Source organism: Micrasema longulum, unplaced genomic scaffold (genome assembly GCF_059751315.1).
Source record: "Micrasema longulum isolate JH-2025_06_02 unplaced genomic scaffold, ASM5975131v1 h1tg001659l, whole genome shotgun sequence".
NCBI classification, from domain to species: Eukaryota; Metazoa; Arthropoda; class Insecta; order Trichoptera; family Brachycentridae; genus Micrasema; species Micrasema longulum.
Genome location: NW_028278838.1, coordinates 238,086 through 259,455, shown reverse-complemented (window position 1 = coordinate 259,455; position 21,370 = coordinate 238,086). Strand labels below are relative to the sequence as shown.

At 32.6% G+C, this 21,370-nt stretch overlaps 1 protein-coding gene across 1 annotated transcript in view; it reads right to left on the bottom strand.

The window, feature by feature from the left end:
- Positions 1-21,370, bottom strand: part of LOC148274410 (uncharacterized) — a 77,116-nt gene that overhangs the window by 33,180 nt on the left and 22,566 nt on the right. The window contains exons 3-4 of the mRNA XM_088237155.1: positions 9,426-9,525; positions 1,679-1,787 (exon numbers count right to left, since the gene is read on the bottom strand). Of these exons, the coding sequence (XP_088093281.1) occupies positions 1,679-1,787; positions 9,426-9,525 (209 nt within the window). The remainder of the gene's footprint in view (positions 1-1,678; positions 1,788-9,425; positions 9,526-21,370) is intronic.

The following is a 21,370-nucleotide window of genomic DNA, read 5'->3' as shown; positions in this document are numbered from 1 at the left end:
ATCTTCGTTTTCGTTCGGGAAAATTTATCTTTAATTATACCGTCATGGTGAAGGTATGACGACCTTATCTTCCCATTGTGATCGGGGCCCAGGATCGCGGTCCTGGGCCCCGATTACAATGGGAAGTTAACACGTATCTTCAATTTTACCTACAAAGTAAAATTAAGTTTTCTGTATAAAAAGCAGAATATGCATATTTTTTTCTTTTAAACATGTTCAATTATAGGTTACCGGTGAAGGTACTTTAAATGTCCATGCAAATATATTCATTTTCGTACACAAATATCGATTTTTCTTTATGGACAGTCAAAGATAACTCCCCACTGTATAATTTCCCATCGTAATCGGGGCTCTGGTCAATGGAAACAAACCAACAACCCTTTAAAGCATTTAAAAAAAAACTGTTTTTTTACAATCAACATAATAATAAAACAGAGTATTAAAAAAATAAAGCATAATTACATATCAATGAAATACATACCTGTTTCATGTACCAATAAGTAAAACATCGTATGTTAAAAATGCTTTTTTTCGTAGGACTTAAAATTAATATTTAAAAAATCTTTGATTATTGAGTACATGAAAATAACATTTTTACATGTATAAATTGTATGTATTTATTTGATATGTAATATATATTTTCTTTACTAACTTTGTATACTATGTGGAAATCTGTTATTAGTTCTGAGTTTATACACTATATCTGTTTGTTTACTAAAAATATGTATGTAGAACTGTTGATTTCCCTAATAAAATAAAATAAATAAATAAAATAATAGAAAAATTGTAAACAAAAAATCCCACAAAGGCATGGCCTGTTCGTATACAGGAAAATGTCAATGAATTTTTGCTCCTATAGTAAATAATGGACAGTTATAATATTTTTGTAAAACATAAGAAAGAAAAAATAAAATATTCTGTGAAATATAATATGGGTTTTTTCATAGTAATTAAAAAAAGGAAATAATTTTTTTTTTACAAAAACACAAAAATATTCCTTAACGGGCAACAAGATAAATCATAAAAAAGAGTTCATATCTTTAGTTTGAATCCAGGATAGCGCATGTTTTTTAAAAGAAGGAAAATTTTGTAAGTTTGGAATCAACGAAATATTATTAGTAAAAAAATAATTAAAAATTTTTGGGCCTATAAAATATGCATGTCTCTGTGCGAGCCTCGTTTTACAATGTGGTATTTCTAACACACGATTCCTTCTTTGACTCGATCTATTTGAATTACTTGGAAATAAATTTTGGTTCTTAAATGTATATTTTAAACATTAAAAACAATATATTTGTCTTGGATCTAAAAGTTTAGCTTCTTGGAACAATTGAAAAGAGGGAAAAGTGCGATTTTTGTGAAGCATTATTTTTAATATAAATTTTTGAATAGTTTCTAATGGTTTAATATGATTGTTGTAAGTTCCCCCCCATCCAATTATTCCATTGGACGCCAATATTACACGCACCATTTCGGAAATAATAAAACTCGCCATGACCGACTGTTAACTTTATCCTTTGGAAGCCCATACACCATACATTATACAGATACACCGTTACGCACATTGTTGTGTGTGTCTCCTCAACTTATGAATGTTGCATTAGCAAAGAATGCTTATGTTATAAGATTTGTTGGATAAAACATACTTAAAGTACGGTTAAGAAGTATTTTGACTTACCTAAACTTGCGTCATAAGTATTCATATATTCCGAAGTCATAAACTGTGACACTAAAGCTGTTTTCCCCACTCCCGAGTCTCCCAGAAGGACGACTCTGTATTTTGGAATCTGAAACAATAATATTTTTTTTATAAGGTGATGGCGAAAATGATGCGTCATGTGATGATTATGATGATGAATTAATAACTTTTGACAAGGTCGATCACCAAATACTGTTGACCAAACTGTCTTCGTTTGGAATTCGTGATCCATTGTTATTATTTTAAAAGTCATATCTCAGTGAAAGGAAACAGTTTGTAAGGGTAAATAATTCCATCTCAAACAGCATTAATGTATCTTCGGGTGTACAACAGGGTGCTTACCTTGCTCCTTTGCTATTCAATCTGTTCATCAATGATATAAAAAATGCTTTTCTTCTTTCATCAATTTGGCTGTTTGCTGATGACACTAAAATTCTCAAACAGATTGACCGCCCTTCCGATTGTTCACTACTACAATCTGACTTATTGTCTTTTAGCACCTGGTGCTCATCCAATAATCTACATCTCATCTTAAGTAAGTGCAAGGTTATAAGATTTTTTCGTCTGGAAAATCCAATCATATACAACTACTCACTGAACGATGAAATATTATCATCTGTGTCTATTATAGGAGATTTGGGTATTAAGCTTGACACTAAACTTTCTTTTACAATTCATATTGAACATGTTATCAACAAATCCTTAAAACTTCTTGGGTTTATTAACAGAAGCACAGCTGACTTCAAAAATATCAATACCCTAAAACTCTTTTCTGTTCCCTAGTTCGCCCACACCTAGAGTATTCCTCTATTCTGATCTGGTCTCCATATTATGATGTTCACATCAAGAATATTGAATCAGTTCAACATCGATTTTTGAGAAAGATAGGTTGGAGGTTGGGCTTATCCAGAGACCTATATACGTATAATGAGTTAAAAACTACCTTGAATATATCTTCTCTTCAAGACCGTCGAAATAAATCCGACCTTCTAGTCCTATTTAAAATTCTCAACTCACTCTTTGATGCGCCTGAACTACTGAGCTCAATAAAATTAAATATCCCAACTAGAAACTTCAGACAAAACTTGCTCTTCCATACCGATAACCATAGAACTAACTATGGTTTTCATTCCCCTATCCCCAGAATTCTTAGGTCTGCCAACAAACATACCAGTCTTGATTTCTTTGATAACAAGTTGTCTTCTTTCAAACGATCACTGAATCAAATTCAATTATAAACACCTCTCTCCCGCTTCCACTCCCACAAAGTCTACTATAAACCATTGAGTCTTTCTAATTTTTTTATAACAATTGTCTATGAATAAATGTGCCCATAAAAATGCCCACTGGGCGTATATATAAATAAATAAATAACGATGAATGAGTGTTTAATTGATGTATTATAGGTACGGCTTCCAGTCGGACTAAGACGAGACTCGAAGACTAGACTTCGAGACAATTCGATACTAAAGATAATAGGGTTTAATCATAAACTGGGGATATGATTTTAAATGTATTTTTTTATTTATTATTATATATACGGCCTAAGCCAATTACAACAGTTACATGAAGAAACATAAATACAAGAAACTGATCAAAAAGAACATAAAACTATGTAGCAAGGACAGACTAGAGCAATACAATGATGGTATACAACATATTCATAAAAACGAAAGACACAATACTTTGAGCTAAACCATGCTAATCCAACTTCATCCCACACAGTTTTAGTCGCGAAGAGATCTACGAAAAGCCGGAAGATCTATCCCTAAGAATTCCAAGTCGTGTGATGAATTGACTAATCTACAAATTCTGGACATGGGGCATAATATCAAATGTTGCTCTTCGAAGATTGAAGAAATAGCAGATTTTGACTTCTGGTGACACGGTTGGGAACATGAAAAGAAATTGATTGCAACAGAGATGGGACATCACTTAAAGCATTAAGTATTTTGAAAATGCATATAAGGTCCATCTCAGTTCTACGTCTCTCCAATGAAGACAGATTAAGAGATTTCTCTATTTCAAAATAGGAATAATTACCCCTTTGTAATCCGAGCAAACATCCCATTTTTCTTAGAGAAGGGTGTTGGACAGACTCGATATGGTCAATATAAGTCCTGTAAAATGGAGACCAAATAGGAGTTCTGAGTATTTAAAGAATATTTCTATGATTGCGAGCACTTTACTATTAGCATCTGAAACTAATGTTTTCATTTATAATTTCGCTTTTAAAGTTTGATAAAAATAAAACGGCCCGTAATTGTCCAAAAGGTTGATGATGTCACGCGTGACTTACGAATTCTACGTTCACTCAAATCCTTTACGGAGATCTACGGAGGCTTGTAGCTTTTTATTTGTTTTTATAGTTAAATTTCGTCTTTTCGTTTGATTTCTTTATAAGTTTTCATTTATAAACTTCCATTGCATTATGACTGACATTGGTTTTTTTCAAGGAAAATCCGACGACTTGCTCAAAATAAATATAATCATGATGGGTATTTTTTTCTCATCATCAACTAACTTTTTAAGTTCCGAGTATGGAAATGTAAAGGCCGCAAGGTGAGGAAATATTTTATGTTTGCTCTAGAATGTATTCATTTAAATAATTGTGTTATTTGAATGTACTTTAAGTATATTGTTTTGCGTACATTGAATGCAAAAGAGAAGTAACGTGACTTTGACACAACATTACATATAAAATACTATTCCTAACACATCTCGTTTCAAAACGTTCAACCATTTTTCCGCATTTTAAAAAAGCTTTATTTGGCGTCTTCGCCGTAGTGTTTGTATACATCGGAACTAAAGCGTGCTTCCACTTTCCATTATGTTGTATCCCAACTCAAAACAGGGCCATAGATTTTGGGATACGTTAATATTGTATTTTTTTTGTAACATGTACGTATTTGTATGAATAAATAAATAAATAAAATGAAAAAATACGACTACAACCTTGCTCACATATCGTTTTGCTATAATTTTATGGGGAAGGATCGATTTTCGTCAAAAAATACAATTCGGTTTTTTGTAGATATTTCGCTTTGTGAAAACAGTCCTCAATTCGGAATATTTGTTTAGCCATTAAAGAAAAACGCAAAGAATATTGTTATTTGAAGAATCAAGTTATGTTCGGAAGCGAAATTCTCGGATTTCCTTATTAAAAAGAAATTAGTTTAAAATAATAATTGCTTCTTGGATTAAAAATGATTCCGCGTCCCCACTGGAGGGAATTATTTATATTTGCCAAGGAAGAAAATTAGCCATTAAAATTTTATCCTCAATTCCCTTCCAGAAAGATGAATTATCATTTTGCATATCTACGCCATTTTAAATTTGTTTTAATGAAGTTTTGAATTACAAAAAGTAAAAACGAATCTGGGAATTAAAAAAATATCTCAAAACAAAACAAACCATCACGCCGTTTCCCCGTAGGGTTAGGCAGAGACGATAGAACGCCATATCACTCTGTCTTTGCATACATACCTCGCTTCCTCTACATTCATACATTTTCTCATGCACGCACGCCGATTATTCCTACTCTTGGCATGTCCATCTTCAAGTATTTGATGGACTTGAACGTGCCATGTATTTCTCGGTTTTCCTCGTTTTTTGCATCCATCAACATTCGCATCGTAGATCCTTTTAGCCGTCCTTTCGCTGTCCATTCGCTCTACATGTCTAAACCAACGTAGCACCCCTTTCTTGATTCTGGTGATAATGCATGTCTCAGCCTTACACAGTTTACGTATCTCGACATTTGTGCACCTATCGTACATCGTTTTACCACACATTCGCCTGAGAGATTGCATTTCAACAGCATTTAACCTACTTTCATCATCATATTTCCAATTCCATAATACGCTCCCATACATTAGAGTACATACATACATTCGAATACATTAGAGGCACTAGAACTCCATTGTGAACTGCTAAACATTTGTTTGCCAAAGTAGATATCAGTGCACTTTCCCATTTATTTATTTTTAACTGGATTTTCGGTTATACTAAAATAATATTAATAGACATTCAACACATTTTTGAAAATCGCATTCATGAATAAAGTGCACCCCTGTTGGTGACAAGAGCCGAGTTTGACTTTTGCAAAAATAATTCTAAACTTAAATTGTTTTATTTTTTAGAACTTAAGCGTAAACAACTACCTAGGTACCTACTTAAATTCAATATTTAATTTAATTTTATATTATTGAAATAAATGGCACTTAGAGCCTTTCCCATATTAGTTACAAATACAATTAAATATACATACATGTAAGTATATTTATGAGTAATACAGAGCATTTAAAACAATATTATTAATTAACAAATTAAGAAAGTCTAAAAAAGAAAAACTATATAAAAAAAATATTACCAGTTATACAATTATCGATAAAAAACTATAATTTGGTATTAGAAATACATTGAATCAGTTAAAAAAAAAACTAAGAAAACAAATTTAAATAACATTAAACGATAAAAAAATATGTAGACAAATATTTTTTTAATATTATGTATCTTTTTTGGGTAATACCGTGTATGTTGGATTTGATCCGACGTTTCGGCTACCATTGCAGGAGCCATCTTCAGGGAAAACTGTGTGTTTTATAAAGAAATGTATGTGTTTATGTACTAGTAATTTGTACCGTGTCACAGTCAGCAGTAGGCACATTTCTAGTTTTGTAGGAAAGAATAATTATGTTTATGTACTAGTAATTTGTACTGTGTCGCAGCCGGCAGTAGGCACATATCTATTCGTTTTTGTCATATGTAGTGCTGGGAACCATGTTGAATTTAATTTAAGCCCGTCGTCATTGTTTATATTATCTGGATGTCTGTGTATTTCAATTGCCTCTTTTATTATTCGTGCACTATAATTACTAGTTACCAAAAAAGATACATAATATTTATAACAGTGACCGTGAAAACCTTCGCACCAAATATTTTTTACTTATAAACAAATTCAAGAAAAGAAACAAAAAAGAAGAAAAAAAAACAATAAAGAAGTTTAAACAATTTTTAACAATAGTAACAAATAGTTATCGTAAACTATTACCAATGAAATACAGGACAAGAGCCGTTCTATATGCACTAAATTTCTTGTGCAATGAGTCGCCAACGTCTTGGTACTCATTGCCCAGAGTGTGAAGTCTATTGATGACTCATTTTTACCATATGATGTCGAAGTATTGTTGCCACAGTATTGGTAGGTTTGCCGAGTTGTCCTTTGAATATTAATATTTTTTAGTTTTGGAATTCAATTGTTTATCATATACATAAATGTCGGTAAATCTCTAAAATATTGTAAAGTCCAAATTTTTTGCAGATGATACACTAGTTTACATATCCGGAGATAATTATGATACAGTGATAAATAAAATTAATTACGATTAAAGTAAATAAATTGAAATTAAATATATCAAAAACAAAATATATGAATATTGCGAAAAAAATAATACCCCAGAGTTACAAAATCAATATTGATAATTCAAATATAAATTATGTGGGCGAAATATCTGTAATCACTGTATCTCGGGGTCTAATTGGATAGACATTTAATATTTTTAAAAACATACTCAATATGTAACAAAAAAAATTTCAAAAGAAAATTCATTTATGGGAAGATTACGAAAAGAAAAAGATTTAAAAAGTAGTGTTCTTATATATAAAACAAGAATATGTCCACACATAAATTACTGTTCTTACATTCTTTTTTTATGTAATGAAGGAGAAATTCAAAATATACAAATTCTTTAAAATAAGGCAATGAGGATATTACTTAAATGAAATATATATTCTAATATAGAAAGAATGCACAAAGAAATTGGCTTGCTCACAGCAAAGCAACAAATTAAATATAATGTGTAAATTTTTATACATAAAATAATTAAGGGGATGAATAAAATAAACACAATAATAAAATTTAACCAACAATGTCATACATATGAAACAAAGAGTAAAAAAAAGATAAGATGGGATTGAAGGGATTGGGAAAGGGATTGAAGCTGTATAATGAGTTACCTGAAGAAATAAAGGAAATAGAAAATATTGAAATATTAAAAATGAATTTTTAAAAAAATGTTATTGAGAAATTAGGTCTTAAGATGTTATAAAGTAACTTAATAAAGCATAAATAAATAAACAAGTACCTTATTACCTAATCTCAATGAAGAACTGTTTTTTCGTGCCCCGAGAGCGATTCGGAATAGCACCCCTGGTCGATCGATAAATAGACATGTAATATCTTCAGATACTTCTCTTTACTCTGTATACAATTGATTCGCTGTGTTACCTTTCAACTTGTGAGTAACAAGTTACAATGCGAACCGATGTTTGTGTTGGAAGTTAGAATATAGAGTTTCATTCGGCGAATGCGATATTTCGAATACATAGTGTGTTGTGTTGTGTTTACTACGGTCGCGGTCGTGATCGTGTAAATATTTATTCCCTGTTTGTATTTGAGGACTGTTTATATATTGTACCTATAAAAGCATTTCGCGCGTTACATACGATCGTAAAAATCAACGCGCCACGAAAAAATTACAAGGGTAGGTATTTCAATTGATTTTTATAATATTATATTATAATATATTGAGTTTTTCTACTGACATTTCTTGGTGGAGCTGCATTTTAATTATAATAATAAAAATACTTTATAGTTTTGTTCCACTATTATTAATATTTTTTTTATGAATTGTTTACCAGTGACCGGGTTTCCACCAGTCTGACGATATCAGTCACGACGAAATCCGGTCACTGGTAAAAAATGTATTGAAAAATTATAAATAAAAGTGGAATAAAACTATAAAGTACTTTTATTGTAATAATTTTTAAAGTCCTCAAAAAAAAGCTCGATTAAAATGACAGCTTCCAAACTAATGTCAATAGTGATGGGAAATTACTGATTACTGATCGTGTACCGATCAAATAGATTTTATCCGTTTTTTCATGCAAACATGAAACTCTGTTTCCGAAAATTGATATACTAAATACGCGAAAACAAGCCTATTATAGTGTTTTTTTAAAGACAATTATTCATAAAAATTTTGACTAACAAATTACAACAGGGATGGAGAATACATGGCTTATGGCATGTCCTTATTTATTTATTTATTCAACACTTTATAAACAAATACAATTTATATACATATAACGGGCGGGCATATTGCCTTATGGCAATCTCTTTCTACTTAATCAAACCGTTTAGTTTGAGAAAATTACAAGTACATGGACATATTAAATCTAACGATTTTATACAAAATTAAAAACAAAGATTTAGAAAATTAAAAATATAAAAAAATAACACTTTACTATGAAGAGAGGAGAGGGGATGGGAAGAAAAGAAGAAGGATAATGGAACCACTTAAGTATGTAGATAGTTGCATTTCATTATCGTCTCTAACATTAGTGGGTAGATTATTCCATAATCAAGCAGCTACTACTGCGAAAGAGGAGGCAAGAAAAATAGAGCGGTGAAAGGGTATTAAAAGGGTTATTCTCTGTTGCAACAAATTTAGATCTGATTGACTCCCTCGGGAGGAAATCTAGCCCGACTGCAAACATTTGAACATACTCAAAATACAGATTACCATTTTGTTTAATTTTTGGTGCTCATTTTTAAATAATAAAAAAACAGACACAATTTAAGTTAACTTTCAATAATAACTTTTTTTATACTAAGAATCCGCTTGCTGTGATCACTATGGGACACTTTGCCGAGTTTACTTACTTGAGAAACCTCTTCAGCATCGGGAGAAGTTGGAGAACTGGAGTCTACTTGCTGGTACCCTGAACAACACGATCCATCGAACGGAGATCTGTCACTTGCCCTACAAAAAAAGAAACATTTTAACAAAGTTTGTACTAGAATGGGTATATTTTATTTTATTTGGGAAATCAACAGTTCTACATACATATTTTTAGTAAACAAACAGATATAGTGTATAAACTCAGAACTAATAACAGATTTCCACATAGTATACAAAGTTAGTAAAGAAAATATATTACATATTAAATAAATACGTATGATTAACAAATTACAACAGGGATGCAGAATACCTTAAATAAGGGGATATGGAAGTCAAGGCATTTACAGGGCTTATGATCTGTCATTGGCTGGTTTATGTGGCCACTTTACACACTGTGTAACATTCACCATTTTGCCTATGTTATGTGTAATGAAACCAACTGGTCCCAGAAGAAGTTTTAAAATTGAAAAATTGTTTTCAGGCGTTGCCTAGTATGGGAAATAATTCAGTCAGATGAATCTCTTCACAACAATATAGGTTTCCGCTCTTTAACTTCACTAAAATCAACAAATGGAAGGGATGTTCAAACATAGGCAAAATGGTGAATGTTACACAGCGTGTAAAGTGGCCACTTAAACCAGCCAATGACAGGTCATAAGCCCTGTAAATGCCTTGACTTCCATATTCCCTTATTTAAGCTATTCTCCATCCCTGTTGTAATTTGTTAATCTTAATGACTCCCGAGGGGGTGAAATCCAGTCTTTTGTCTACGAACATTTGGACAAACTCAAATATTGTAAATACGTATGATTTTATCCTTATAAAAATGTTATTTTCATGTACTCGTAAATATTTTTCAATAATCAAAGTTTTTTTTTTTAAGAACAGTTAGTTATTGTAAATTGGGCGGGATTAGGACAAGGATGCTTGAAGAGAGGATAAGTAGGGGAAGGAAGATGTACATTTTTATTATTATAATGTCTACTAAGTTACATAATGCATTTTTAGTGCAAATTTTAAATGTGACAGAGTGATGTTTGTGTAGTCTGTCTTTAAATTTTGTATTGTACAATGAAAAAAAGTCCTACGAAAAAAAGCATTTTTAACATACGATGTTTTACTTATTGGTACATGAAACAGGTGGTATCGTCTACGAATCCTGGCTGGCTTATGTATTGTTATTAAATTAAGTAGTTCTGCACAGTCAACTATTCCTGTCATAATTTTTTGAAGCAGTAGATGGTCCGCACAGGCTCTGCGGTATTGTAGAGAAGTGATTCCATGGTAGGTGGAGGCAGTGAGTTGATACATAAGAAATATGGATACTAAAAGCAAACGTAAACGTGCAATCTCTATTAAAATGAAAAATATGAATAAAATAAATATAAAACGACTCCGGTTTTAATCGTTTTTTTTTTATTTTTCTACAGACCGGTTTCAAAACTACACAAGCTTCTTTATCAAGGTATAGTAGTTAGTTTAGTATACCTTGATATATAAATTTAAATATAATGATTAACCACATATTTAGAGCAATATTTTGAGTTTGTCCAAATGTTTGCAGACAAAATAACAGTAATAATAAAATGTATTCTTGGCACATATATATATACTTTAAATTTGTATAATAACGATTATTTATTTCTTACATTTTATTAGCTAGGCATTTACACAAAGATAGTTATAGTTTTTTTGTTATTTTTATAATAGTAAAAGATAAAGTAAAATCAGTTTCTGTCTCCGGGCAGGTGAAGAATACAGGTATGTGAGTGAAATAGAACCAGAATTCTGGACGAGTGTTTTAGACACGATGGCTACTCTCAGGTTAAAATTCTGAAAAAAGGAATCGAGTAGAGATACGTCCGCCTCCTAGCATAGTGGTAGGCGTGTCTGCCAACCGCGCTTGAGGTCTCGAGTTCAATTTCTAGCGGGGGTTATGTGAAATACTGGTTTTAAAGGTGGTTCTTCTAAACAATATTTTATTTTACCTTATCTGACTGATCATCTTACCTCCCATGCAACAATATTGATACTGATACGCTGTCAATTGGAGAACCATTTAGTGGCCTATGTACCACTGGGTAAATATAAAAAAGAGCTATCTGTGTTTGTGGTTATTACCAAATAAATAAATAAAAAACTTTTAGAGTGAATGGATTTAAATTTGAAACCTAATAAAAAATGTAAAAATCGTGATGCTCCGGAATCTCCATTCAAAATCTTACGAATTTCATTCCACCATCAAATACCTCCAAGATGGCGGTAACGTTCAATTTCTATGGTTAAATCGTTTTTTGTACGCTTTATGTAAGAACCAATTATTACGTCTATGGTTGGAATTTGTACTTCAAAAACACAAAAAAAATATGGGTATAAAAAGAAATAGAAAAATATACCTACATGTACATATATGTATGTCAGCATACAAAATATATAAATTAAGTCGGTATATTTGAATAAAAAAAGAGTTAACACCAGATCGTTAGCGAAGGTAAGATGATCAATCTCACGCTTCTGGTACCAGTCCAGGGACTATGAAATATTTTTAGTGTAAAACACCCATTTAAATAAATATTTCATATCAACCATGTCCGGAATCGAACCCGAGACCTCTTGTATGGTAAGCAATTGTGCTAACCATTATACTACGAGGCCGACAAAACTTAATTAACATCCACGAAAATAATGTTTGTCAACCATATTTGTCAACCAAATCGCAATTCTTTTTTTCAAAGCTCTCGGTTTTTCAGACTTCCAAACACACGGCATCAGTTTATTAATTGAATTTACAATTAATGTCGTTAGCTGTGTCGTGTCGGTCGAGCGTTACTAGTGTTGATCGGAGAGAGTTGGTTTGAGTTTCCGTTTCACCGCGCTTGGTGCCTTGTTAGGTTGGTATATTTGGATCAAGGATTTAATATTGCCAGTGTTCATAAATACCATGTAAGAGGTCTCGGGCTTGATTCCTAATATGGTTGACAGTAAGTATCGATTTAAAATGATGTTTTCACAATAGAAGTGTAAGAATGATTATCGTACCTTCATGTGACGAAAATGGCCAAGATATGCTGTGATTGGTTTATTAATGCAATGCTTTACGCACCATTAGGTGTTAAAAAGGGATTAACGATGATTATGACTTTTTAAATTAAGAATCACATTTAACACAAGTTTTCATCACGGCAGGAATAAATACATCGCACGAGTGGGTATCGAATTTTTAGCGTCTAGCTTGTACAAAACGGAACACTGTGCGACGCGTCGATTGAAATTTTATTGTACGCGCAAGATTGATTTTGCCACCTTTCCATACGAAGGGGCTTAGTGGTGCGATTATCGAATAATTCGACTGTTTTAATAACCGAATTATTCAATTGTTAGAAATGTTATTCAAGTGGGATGATCATATAAAAATATATTTTTTAATAAAAATAGCCAGTTGCTCCAGAAATGGCAAGTTAAAAGAATCTCATGGAATCTATTAAGGTCTCGGCTCTCTAACTTTACAAAAGCAAAAGTTTGGAAGCCCAGCTTTATTTTTCATCTTCAGGCGTACGGTATAAAACACCGATAATTTCATTTCGATAATCTTCCTTAAAAAAACAGCCAAATCGGTTTAGTTTGGGGTGCGAAAAACGGGACCACAGTCGTTTCACTAAACGTCTTTTTTTCGATTTTAGTCCGAGACACGAGAAAACTAATTTTCTCGTAAATGTACGAGATGATACGGCCGCAAGCGCGATTGGAATACCACCCCAGTTGTCTTTTACGCACAGTATCGGGGAGTCATTTGCGTAAGAGTGACGGAAAAACAATGCTAAAACACCTATTCATTAAACTTTTCTGCCACCACATATACTCTCAATGACACGAAAATACTATAAATGCCGCATATAAACAAATAAATAAAAAATAAAAAAGTTTATCATCATCATCATCAGCCGTCTCTTGTCCAATGGTGAACATAGGCCTCCCCTTTTAGTCTACATATTTCCCTATCCTGAGCCAACCGCATCTAACCACTTCCTGCAACTCGTCTTATGTCATCAGACCACCTTGTCTGAGGCCTGCCGACACTTCTTCTACCCGTTCTGGGTCACCATTCCAGGACTTTTTTGGCCCATCTTAAGTCTGTGGTTCTGGCTATATGACCAGCCCAGCTTCATTACTGGTTGGCAGCCCTATGGACCACATTCGTGACCTTTGTTCTTGCTCTTATCCGTGTATTGGTTTTTCTGTCTCTCAACGAAATACCCAGCATTCTCCTTTTCATGGCTCCGTGTCACTGTTAATTTGTGTAAATTTTTTTTCGTGAACACAAAAGTTTCACAGCCGTATGTCAGTATAGGGAGAACACAAGCATCAAAAAGTTTCTTCTTTAAGTAATGTGAATACTTTGGAGATTTCAGGATGTATGATAGCTTACCAAAGGCAGCCTATGCTAGACCTCGCCTACTTTCTATTTCTACCTCTTGATTATCTTTCCCGAGGTTTATTTCGTGTCCTAAGTATATATAACTATCAACCTTTTCAATGATTTGTCAATTTACTAAGATGTTGCATGATTGGTTTGCATTACTTATTACTTTAGTTTTTGAAACATTCATTTTCAAGCCAGGTCAGTCATTTTAATTTTCAAGGATGCTGTATTAACTTCGTTTATCATGTTTTTAAGTTATTTTTTATCTTTAGCAAATAGGACTGTATCATCTGTGAACCTGAGATTGCCAGTTCATAATTACATAAAAATTACCGATTTTCTTTTTATTTCTTTTGTAGAGACACTCCTGAAAAGAATTGGAAAATCATTTAAAAAAAACATCGATAAGAAATGGGTAAGCCTCGAGATTTGGTTAAGTATTCCTTTTTATTTTGTTTTTAAGATTACTGGATTTAAATAATTATAATAAAAACCTATATTGTTTTACACATATCAGACATTTAATAAATCAATCGAATATTCTCAAAACCGATTAATAATTAGTATTAATTTTATTCAATAATTTCCACTTATCGCGCATCACTAAAGACAACAATATTAGAATTGGTTTTTTCCGCCAGGGAGTTTCCCTGGCGGCGGAATAATAAATCACTCTTTGACATCACTTTTGGCGGCTTAATTGTCCCCTGTCTTTCTATTCTCTTCTTTTCCATGTATTTTTTTATCGGAAAAAACGGGGCATGTAGTTTATAAATATATTATCGTCTGTAGTTTATAAAGCCAAATAAATACACCTGATTTTAATTTGAATATTAAAATAGAGTTATAGAACGTTTAAGAAAAATATATTTAATATGCTAATCAGTTTTAGAACATGATTATTCATTTGTCAAGGCTTATGAATAAACTATCATCAAATATTTTAAATCTTTCCAAATAAGATTTGTTAACGCGTGTTCAGTTTACCACAATATAACGGAGACGAAGAATATTTCAGAGTAAAATAACTAAAAGTAAGTAAATTAAATATGCCGAATTGATTCCAAACATGGCTGCTCTTTTGTCAAAGCCGAAAAAAAACAAACGCTAAATATTTTAAATCTTTCTGAACAAAAAGTAGGTCAAGCAATGGTGTAAGTGGCCACTTTAAGCACTGTGTTATAGTCACCATTGTGCCTATGTTTGAATATCAATATTTTCATTCTTCCATTTGCCGATTTTTTAATTTGTGAAATTCTCGTCTTTGAGAGAATATGCGGAACGGCTGGTAAATTCAATTAATGTTCTAAATAAAAATTTCCCTCCCCAGGGTTGCAATTACGAATCTTCTCTATCTTTGTTAATTTTGGGATATTTATGATTAAACGACAAAAAATATGAACACGTGAAATCAAACATGATGATTTTCATTTAGCACATTATTGCGACCTTAAGCATTATCCAAAACACTTAATTAGGTTAAAATGACCAAACCGTATTAGTTTCACTGCCGTTTTTGAAGCAGTTTTTACACCATTTGACGTTAAATCATCAGTGTGGCCATTATATGAAGCAAAAATCTTCGAATAATTCATTCTCTAGGGCAGTGTTTCCCGCGTGGGGCATAACGCCTCAGAGGGGGGGCACCACGCTTCAGAGGTGAGACACGTCGGCATTCCACATATAAAGGGGAATACTCATCGGTCATACGAAAAAATGTCTGAGATGCACAAAATTGAAATATACGCCGAATTGTTTTTAAAATAGAATGAAACCCGTTACAATTTCAATAATTATCTGAAAACACAGAAACTGTGCAGGATGTAGGAATAATGGCACGGATTTGCGAAGAAACTAACGTAAAATATCCTAATATTACTTTGCATGCCAGAAAATTATTATTACTCTTTCCCTTATCTTATTTGGTGAAATGTGGTTTTAGCGCCATGCGCGATTTACCCATTAAAAAATTAAATCGATTGCATATAACTAATATAGGGGACCTAAGACTGAAATGAACTAAGATAGATCCGGACATCAAATTTCTTTGTTGCAAGCGTAACTGAATTTAATCATGAATCATGTTTGTACTCAATTTCAATTGTCACTCGTGTTTTATTATTGTTATCATTTTTATTTCATTCTACTTAATTACATTTTCAATTTGTGCTTTGTATTCTTCGTAATCATTTCAGTTATAATATATGTTTTAGAATAGATTTTATTTATTTCATTAGGGGTTCATATGTTTACAAACATATTACAATGTGAAATAGGTGCGAAGGTTTTCACGGTCACTGTTATCAATATTATGTATCTTTTTTGGGTGATACCGTGTATGTTGGATTTGATCCGACGTTTCGGCTACCATTGCAGGAGCCATCTTCAGGGAAAACTGTGTGTTTTATAGAGAAATGTATGTGTTTATGTACTAGTAATTTGCAACAAAATTTCAGATGGATTGGAGCATAATGGATGTAAGAAGAAACAAATTGACAACATTATTAAATCGCAAGGGACAAAGAAGAACAAGGAAGAAGATATTACCAGAGGGACTGCATACCTACCATATGTACAGAATGTAACTGACAGGATAGCCAAAGTGCTGAAGAAACAAAATATTGCAACAACGTTTGGGACTGTGGGAAAAATAAAAGACCATTTAGTAAACCCAAAACATAAAAATCCTCTGGAAACTGAAGCCGTGTACAAACTAAGTTGCCAAGGATATGATAAAGTGTATATTGGACAAACAGGGCGCACAGCAAAGAAGAGAATTGACGAACACAAAAGAGCGTGTAAACTTGGGCATCCAGACAAATCCGCAATAGCGGAACACTTTATAGACACAGGTCATTTTTTCGCCTTTGAACCAAAAATTCTACATAAACCTAGTCATTATAGTGCACGAATAATAAAAGAGGCAATTGAAATACACAGACATCCAAATAATATAAACAAAGACGACGGGCTTAAATTAAATTCAACATGGTTCCCAGCACTACATCTGACAAAAACGAATAGAAATGTGCCTACTGCCGACTGTGACACGGTTCAAATTACTAGTACATAAACCTAATTATTCTTTCCTACAAAACTAGAAATGTACCTACTGCTGACTGTGACACGGTACACATTACTAGTACATAAACACATACATTTCTCTATAAAACATACAGTTTTCCCTGAAGATGGCTCCTGCAATGGTAGCCGAAACGTCGGATCAAATCCAACATACACGGTATCACCCAAAAAAGATACATAATATTGATATTACAATGTGATTGGAAAATTTACCTGCTGTTTATTTAAGAAAGATGCCGGCGGGGCATCTGACTTTTGAAAAGACTACGGCGGGGCGTGGCATAAAGAAGGCTGGGAAACACTGCTCTAGGGGATAAACGTAATAATAGTATTTCTCTTTTTAGTAAACAACAAGTCATTACCTATACTGAATGTACTAATTTCAGATTAATGTCTTTGATAAACAGTAAACAATGTTTTATATTTTACTTATATTTACTTTCTTTTACAATTCATATTACACATTTTTTACATTTTTTTACATTTTTTTTGCACCACAACAGGCCAGGAGGCCTAATTACAGCGGTGAAATACATCACAGAGCACCCAGGCTTGAGAAAAATCACATTTTTAATTTTTGTGTTCTCACCGGGAATCGAAACCGGAACCTTCCGTGCGTGAGTCAAGCGTCTTGACCACTACGCCACGGGGGCCGCCGTTATCTATAAATTGTTATCTATAAATTTTCAAAACTCCTTGGGTTGACTTCAAAAATATAAATATACCTTAAAACTCTCTTCGCCCGCACCTAGAGTATTCCTCTGTTATCAGGTCTCCATATTATGATTTTCACATCAAAAATGTTGAATCAGTTCAACATAGATTTTTGAGAAAGATAGGCTGGAAGTTGGGCTTATCCAGAGACCAATACACGTATGAGTTAGAAACTACCTTAAATATAATATCTTCTCTTCAAGATCGTCGAAATAAATCCGACCTTCTATTCCTATTTAAAATTCTCAACTCACTCTTTGATGCGCCTAAACTACTGAGTTCAATAAAATTAAATATCCCAACTAGAAATCTCGGACAAAACCTAATCTTTCATACCGATTTTAGGAAGAGCAGTTAGTAACTTTTCTAAAATTGAGAAGATGTACGATTTAGACATCTTTAACGACTCAGCTCTCTGCTACAAACGGAAGCTGAGTCTTTTAGATTTTAATGTTTAGTATTACTAATGTTATTATTGTTATTATTGGAGCACATAGGGGAATTTGCTTATGTGTGCCCTACTTCAAAGTTTAAAGTTACTGTAATATTAGTATCATTTAGCTTCTTTGAAAATAAACAGAAACAATTAATACTAAACTAGGTACTACCAGAATACACACTACATAAACACCACATCTTATACACATCACTCCATACACCTCACTTCACGCACTACATTTCATACTCACAACAATAAAAACACAATCACTAGTAAATTCACACAAAGCACAAATTCTTCTTACATCTTGTTGTACTGTTAGATAGTTGTTTCATATATTGTGTTGTGTACGTAATTGGTGCTGTGTTAGGTTTATTTTTTGTTCGTAATATTGTCTAGATTTATATTAACATAGCACTGTGTGCACAACATTAAATTTAAACAAATAAACAAATAAACAAAATAAACAAAAATACCGATAACCATAGAACTAACTATGGTTTTCATTCCCCTATGCCCAAAATTCTTAGGTCTGCCAACAAGCATACCAGTCTTGATTTCTTTGATGACAAGTTGTCTTAATTCATACGATAACTGAATCAAATTCAATTATAAACACCTCTCTCGAAGGCTCTATTTGATTAATTTATTAGAAATTTTTTATATTCTAGAATATTGCAGAACATTAGCAACCTCTTTCTTTCTAGAACAAAACGAAACCTCCATATTATGATGTTCACATCAAGAATATTGAATCAGTTCAACGTCGATTTTTGAGAAAGATAGGCTGGAGGTTGGGCTTATCCAGAGACCAATATGCGTATAATGAGTTAGAAACTACCTTAAATACATCTTATCTTTAAGACCGTCGAAATAAATCTGACCTTCTAATCCTATTTACAATTCTCAACTCACTCCTTGATGCGCCTGAACTACTGAGCTCAATAAAATTAAATATCCCAACTAGAAACCTCAGACAAAACCTACTCTTTCATACCGATAACCATAGAACTAACTATGGTTTTCATTCCCCTATGCCCAAAATTCTTAGGTCTGCCAACAAGCATACCAGTCTTGATTTCTTTGATGATAAGTTGTCTTAATTCATACGATCACTGAATCAGATTTAATTATAAACACCTCTCCCGCTTCCACTCCTACCAAGTCTACTAAATACCACTGTGCCTTTATAATAATTTTCTATGTATAAATATGTCCTTAAAAATGCCGATTGGGCGTATATTTAAATAAATAAACTTGATATCTTTAGTCAACATAGCATAGTACTAAACTTATATTTAAAATTAATATCCTTCGTTCAAATAAGCATTATGAAATTTCACCACGATGAAATTGTAGACCGCGCTTTTCCTTTGAATCCGCGGATTACATCATAATCTCCCGTCCTCTAAAGGATGGCATGGGAATAATCTGGATCGAGGTTAGTTAATCCTTCATCCAAAGCTCAACTTACCTTAAATGTGGTAACCATTTTGAATCTGCTTACATAATTATATTTTTATTGAATTGAACTAAATCTGTGGCCGGTTGCGTCAAAACTCAAAACGGTTTGCAAGAGAACTTGTGTAAATTAACATAGTAACATAATAACATAAATTATTATAATAAAAATACGTAAATAGTTTTATTCCACTTTTATTTATATTTTTTTACCAGTGACCGAGTTTCGTCTCCCACCAGTCTGACGATGTCGGCTCTGACGATGTCGGCCACGACGAAACTCGGTCACTGGTAAAAATTTATAAATAAAAGTGGCATACACGTATTTTTATTGTTATAATTAAAATGCAGTTCCACCAAGAAATGTCAGTAGAATAACTCAATCCATTAAAAAGAATTGTATTTGTATTTTAAATTTGATAACCGTTAATTAATGTTGGTAAATATTTATATTTAACCACTTACCGACTTTTTGTGTCTACCGGTTTCGAGACGTACCCGTCTCTTCGTCAGGACACTCACTACACCAACATGCAAGTATTCAAATACACTTTCTCCTTTTCCGTCACCGTAGTATATAAAGTATTTAAGAAGAAATACATTAATTACTTGCAAAATAATATTCCCCTAATTAATTATCAAATATCTTTTCAACAATGTTTTGAGTATGTCCAAATGCTTGCAGACTGGCTGGATTTCATCCCTAGGAAGTTGTTCATATTTAAATTTATTTCAACAGAGAGGGAAAACATTTTTGAGAAGGGAATATGGAAGTATAGGCATTCCATTCCATTAATATATAAGAGTATCTAAATGTTGCCACTATAAAAAAAATTCGTTTCTATATTTTTTCCTCCTGTTTTACTATGTTCTGAGTGACCGTATCGAGACGTTAAAAGAGCCGGGTTTTTAATCGATCGGTAGATAATTACAGACGATCGTAAAGCGTACCGTATTGGTTATTGTCAAAATTCTTATGAGAATCTCGTTCAAGCGAGCATTTAGCTTAAATTGGGATTTATTTGAGTTTATAATTGCTTTGAAGCGGTCACTTTTTATCACAGCAGCCTATTTAAATATGAATGAGAACTATTTTAAATTTTAATTGTAAGGAATTCGGAGTAAATTCTCGGGGTCATTTATTGGTTGAATTCGATCATATGAGGTCGAGGTGACCAGTCGGTAGAGCATACCGAGGTAGATTAAGATAGTACAGACGTTAAGTATACAGTCTCGGTATTTACCAATACGTCCTTAAGAGGATATGCGGAGCAGAGCAATTTGATGAATAGGTATTTGAACATTGTTTTTCAGTCGCTCTCTCGCAAATGCCTCGTCAAGCAAAATGAAAGATAACTTAAAATGAATAATGCCATAAGTGGCCACTGCAAACGCCACATATCCTATGTGATACATAATATGTCAATGGTATCCTATTAAAGAAAAATAGTCCTTTGGAAATAATGTTCGAAATACTAGTTTCCAAATAGAGATTCTTTAAACAATATTTGTAATCTGCAAGCTTGTTTTATTTATTTATTTAACTTTTTGCACGTTGTCGTACGTCGTTATTTGCACATTAGCGGGCTTATTGCCAAATGGCAATTTCTTCCAACCAAACAATAAAATAAAAGTTTTATTTTAGTATAATTAAGAGAATACGTTTTACTGGATGGCAGGCCCAACTATTTTTATACATGCATATTATTTTGTCTCTATTTATAAACATATAATCTGTACATCTGTTTGTATCCTAAATAAATAAATACGTACGCAAGGTAAGTTTTAAATTAAACTCCCGTCTAAAA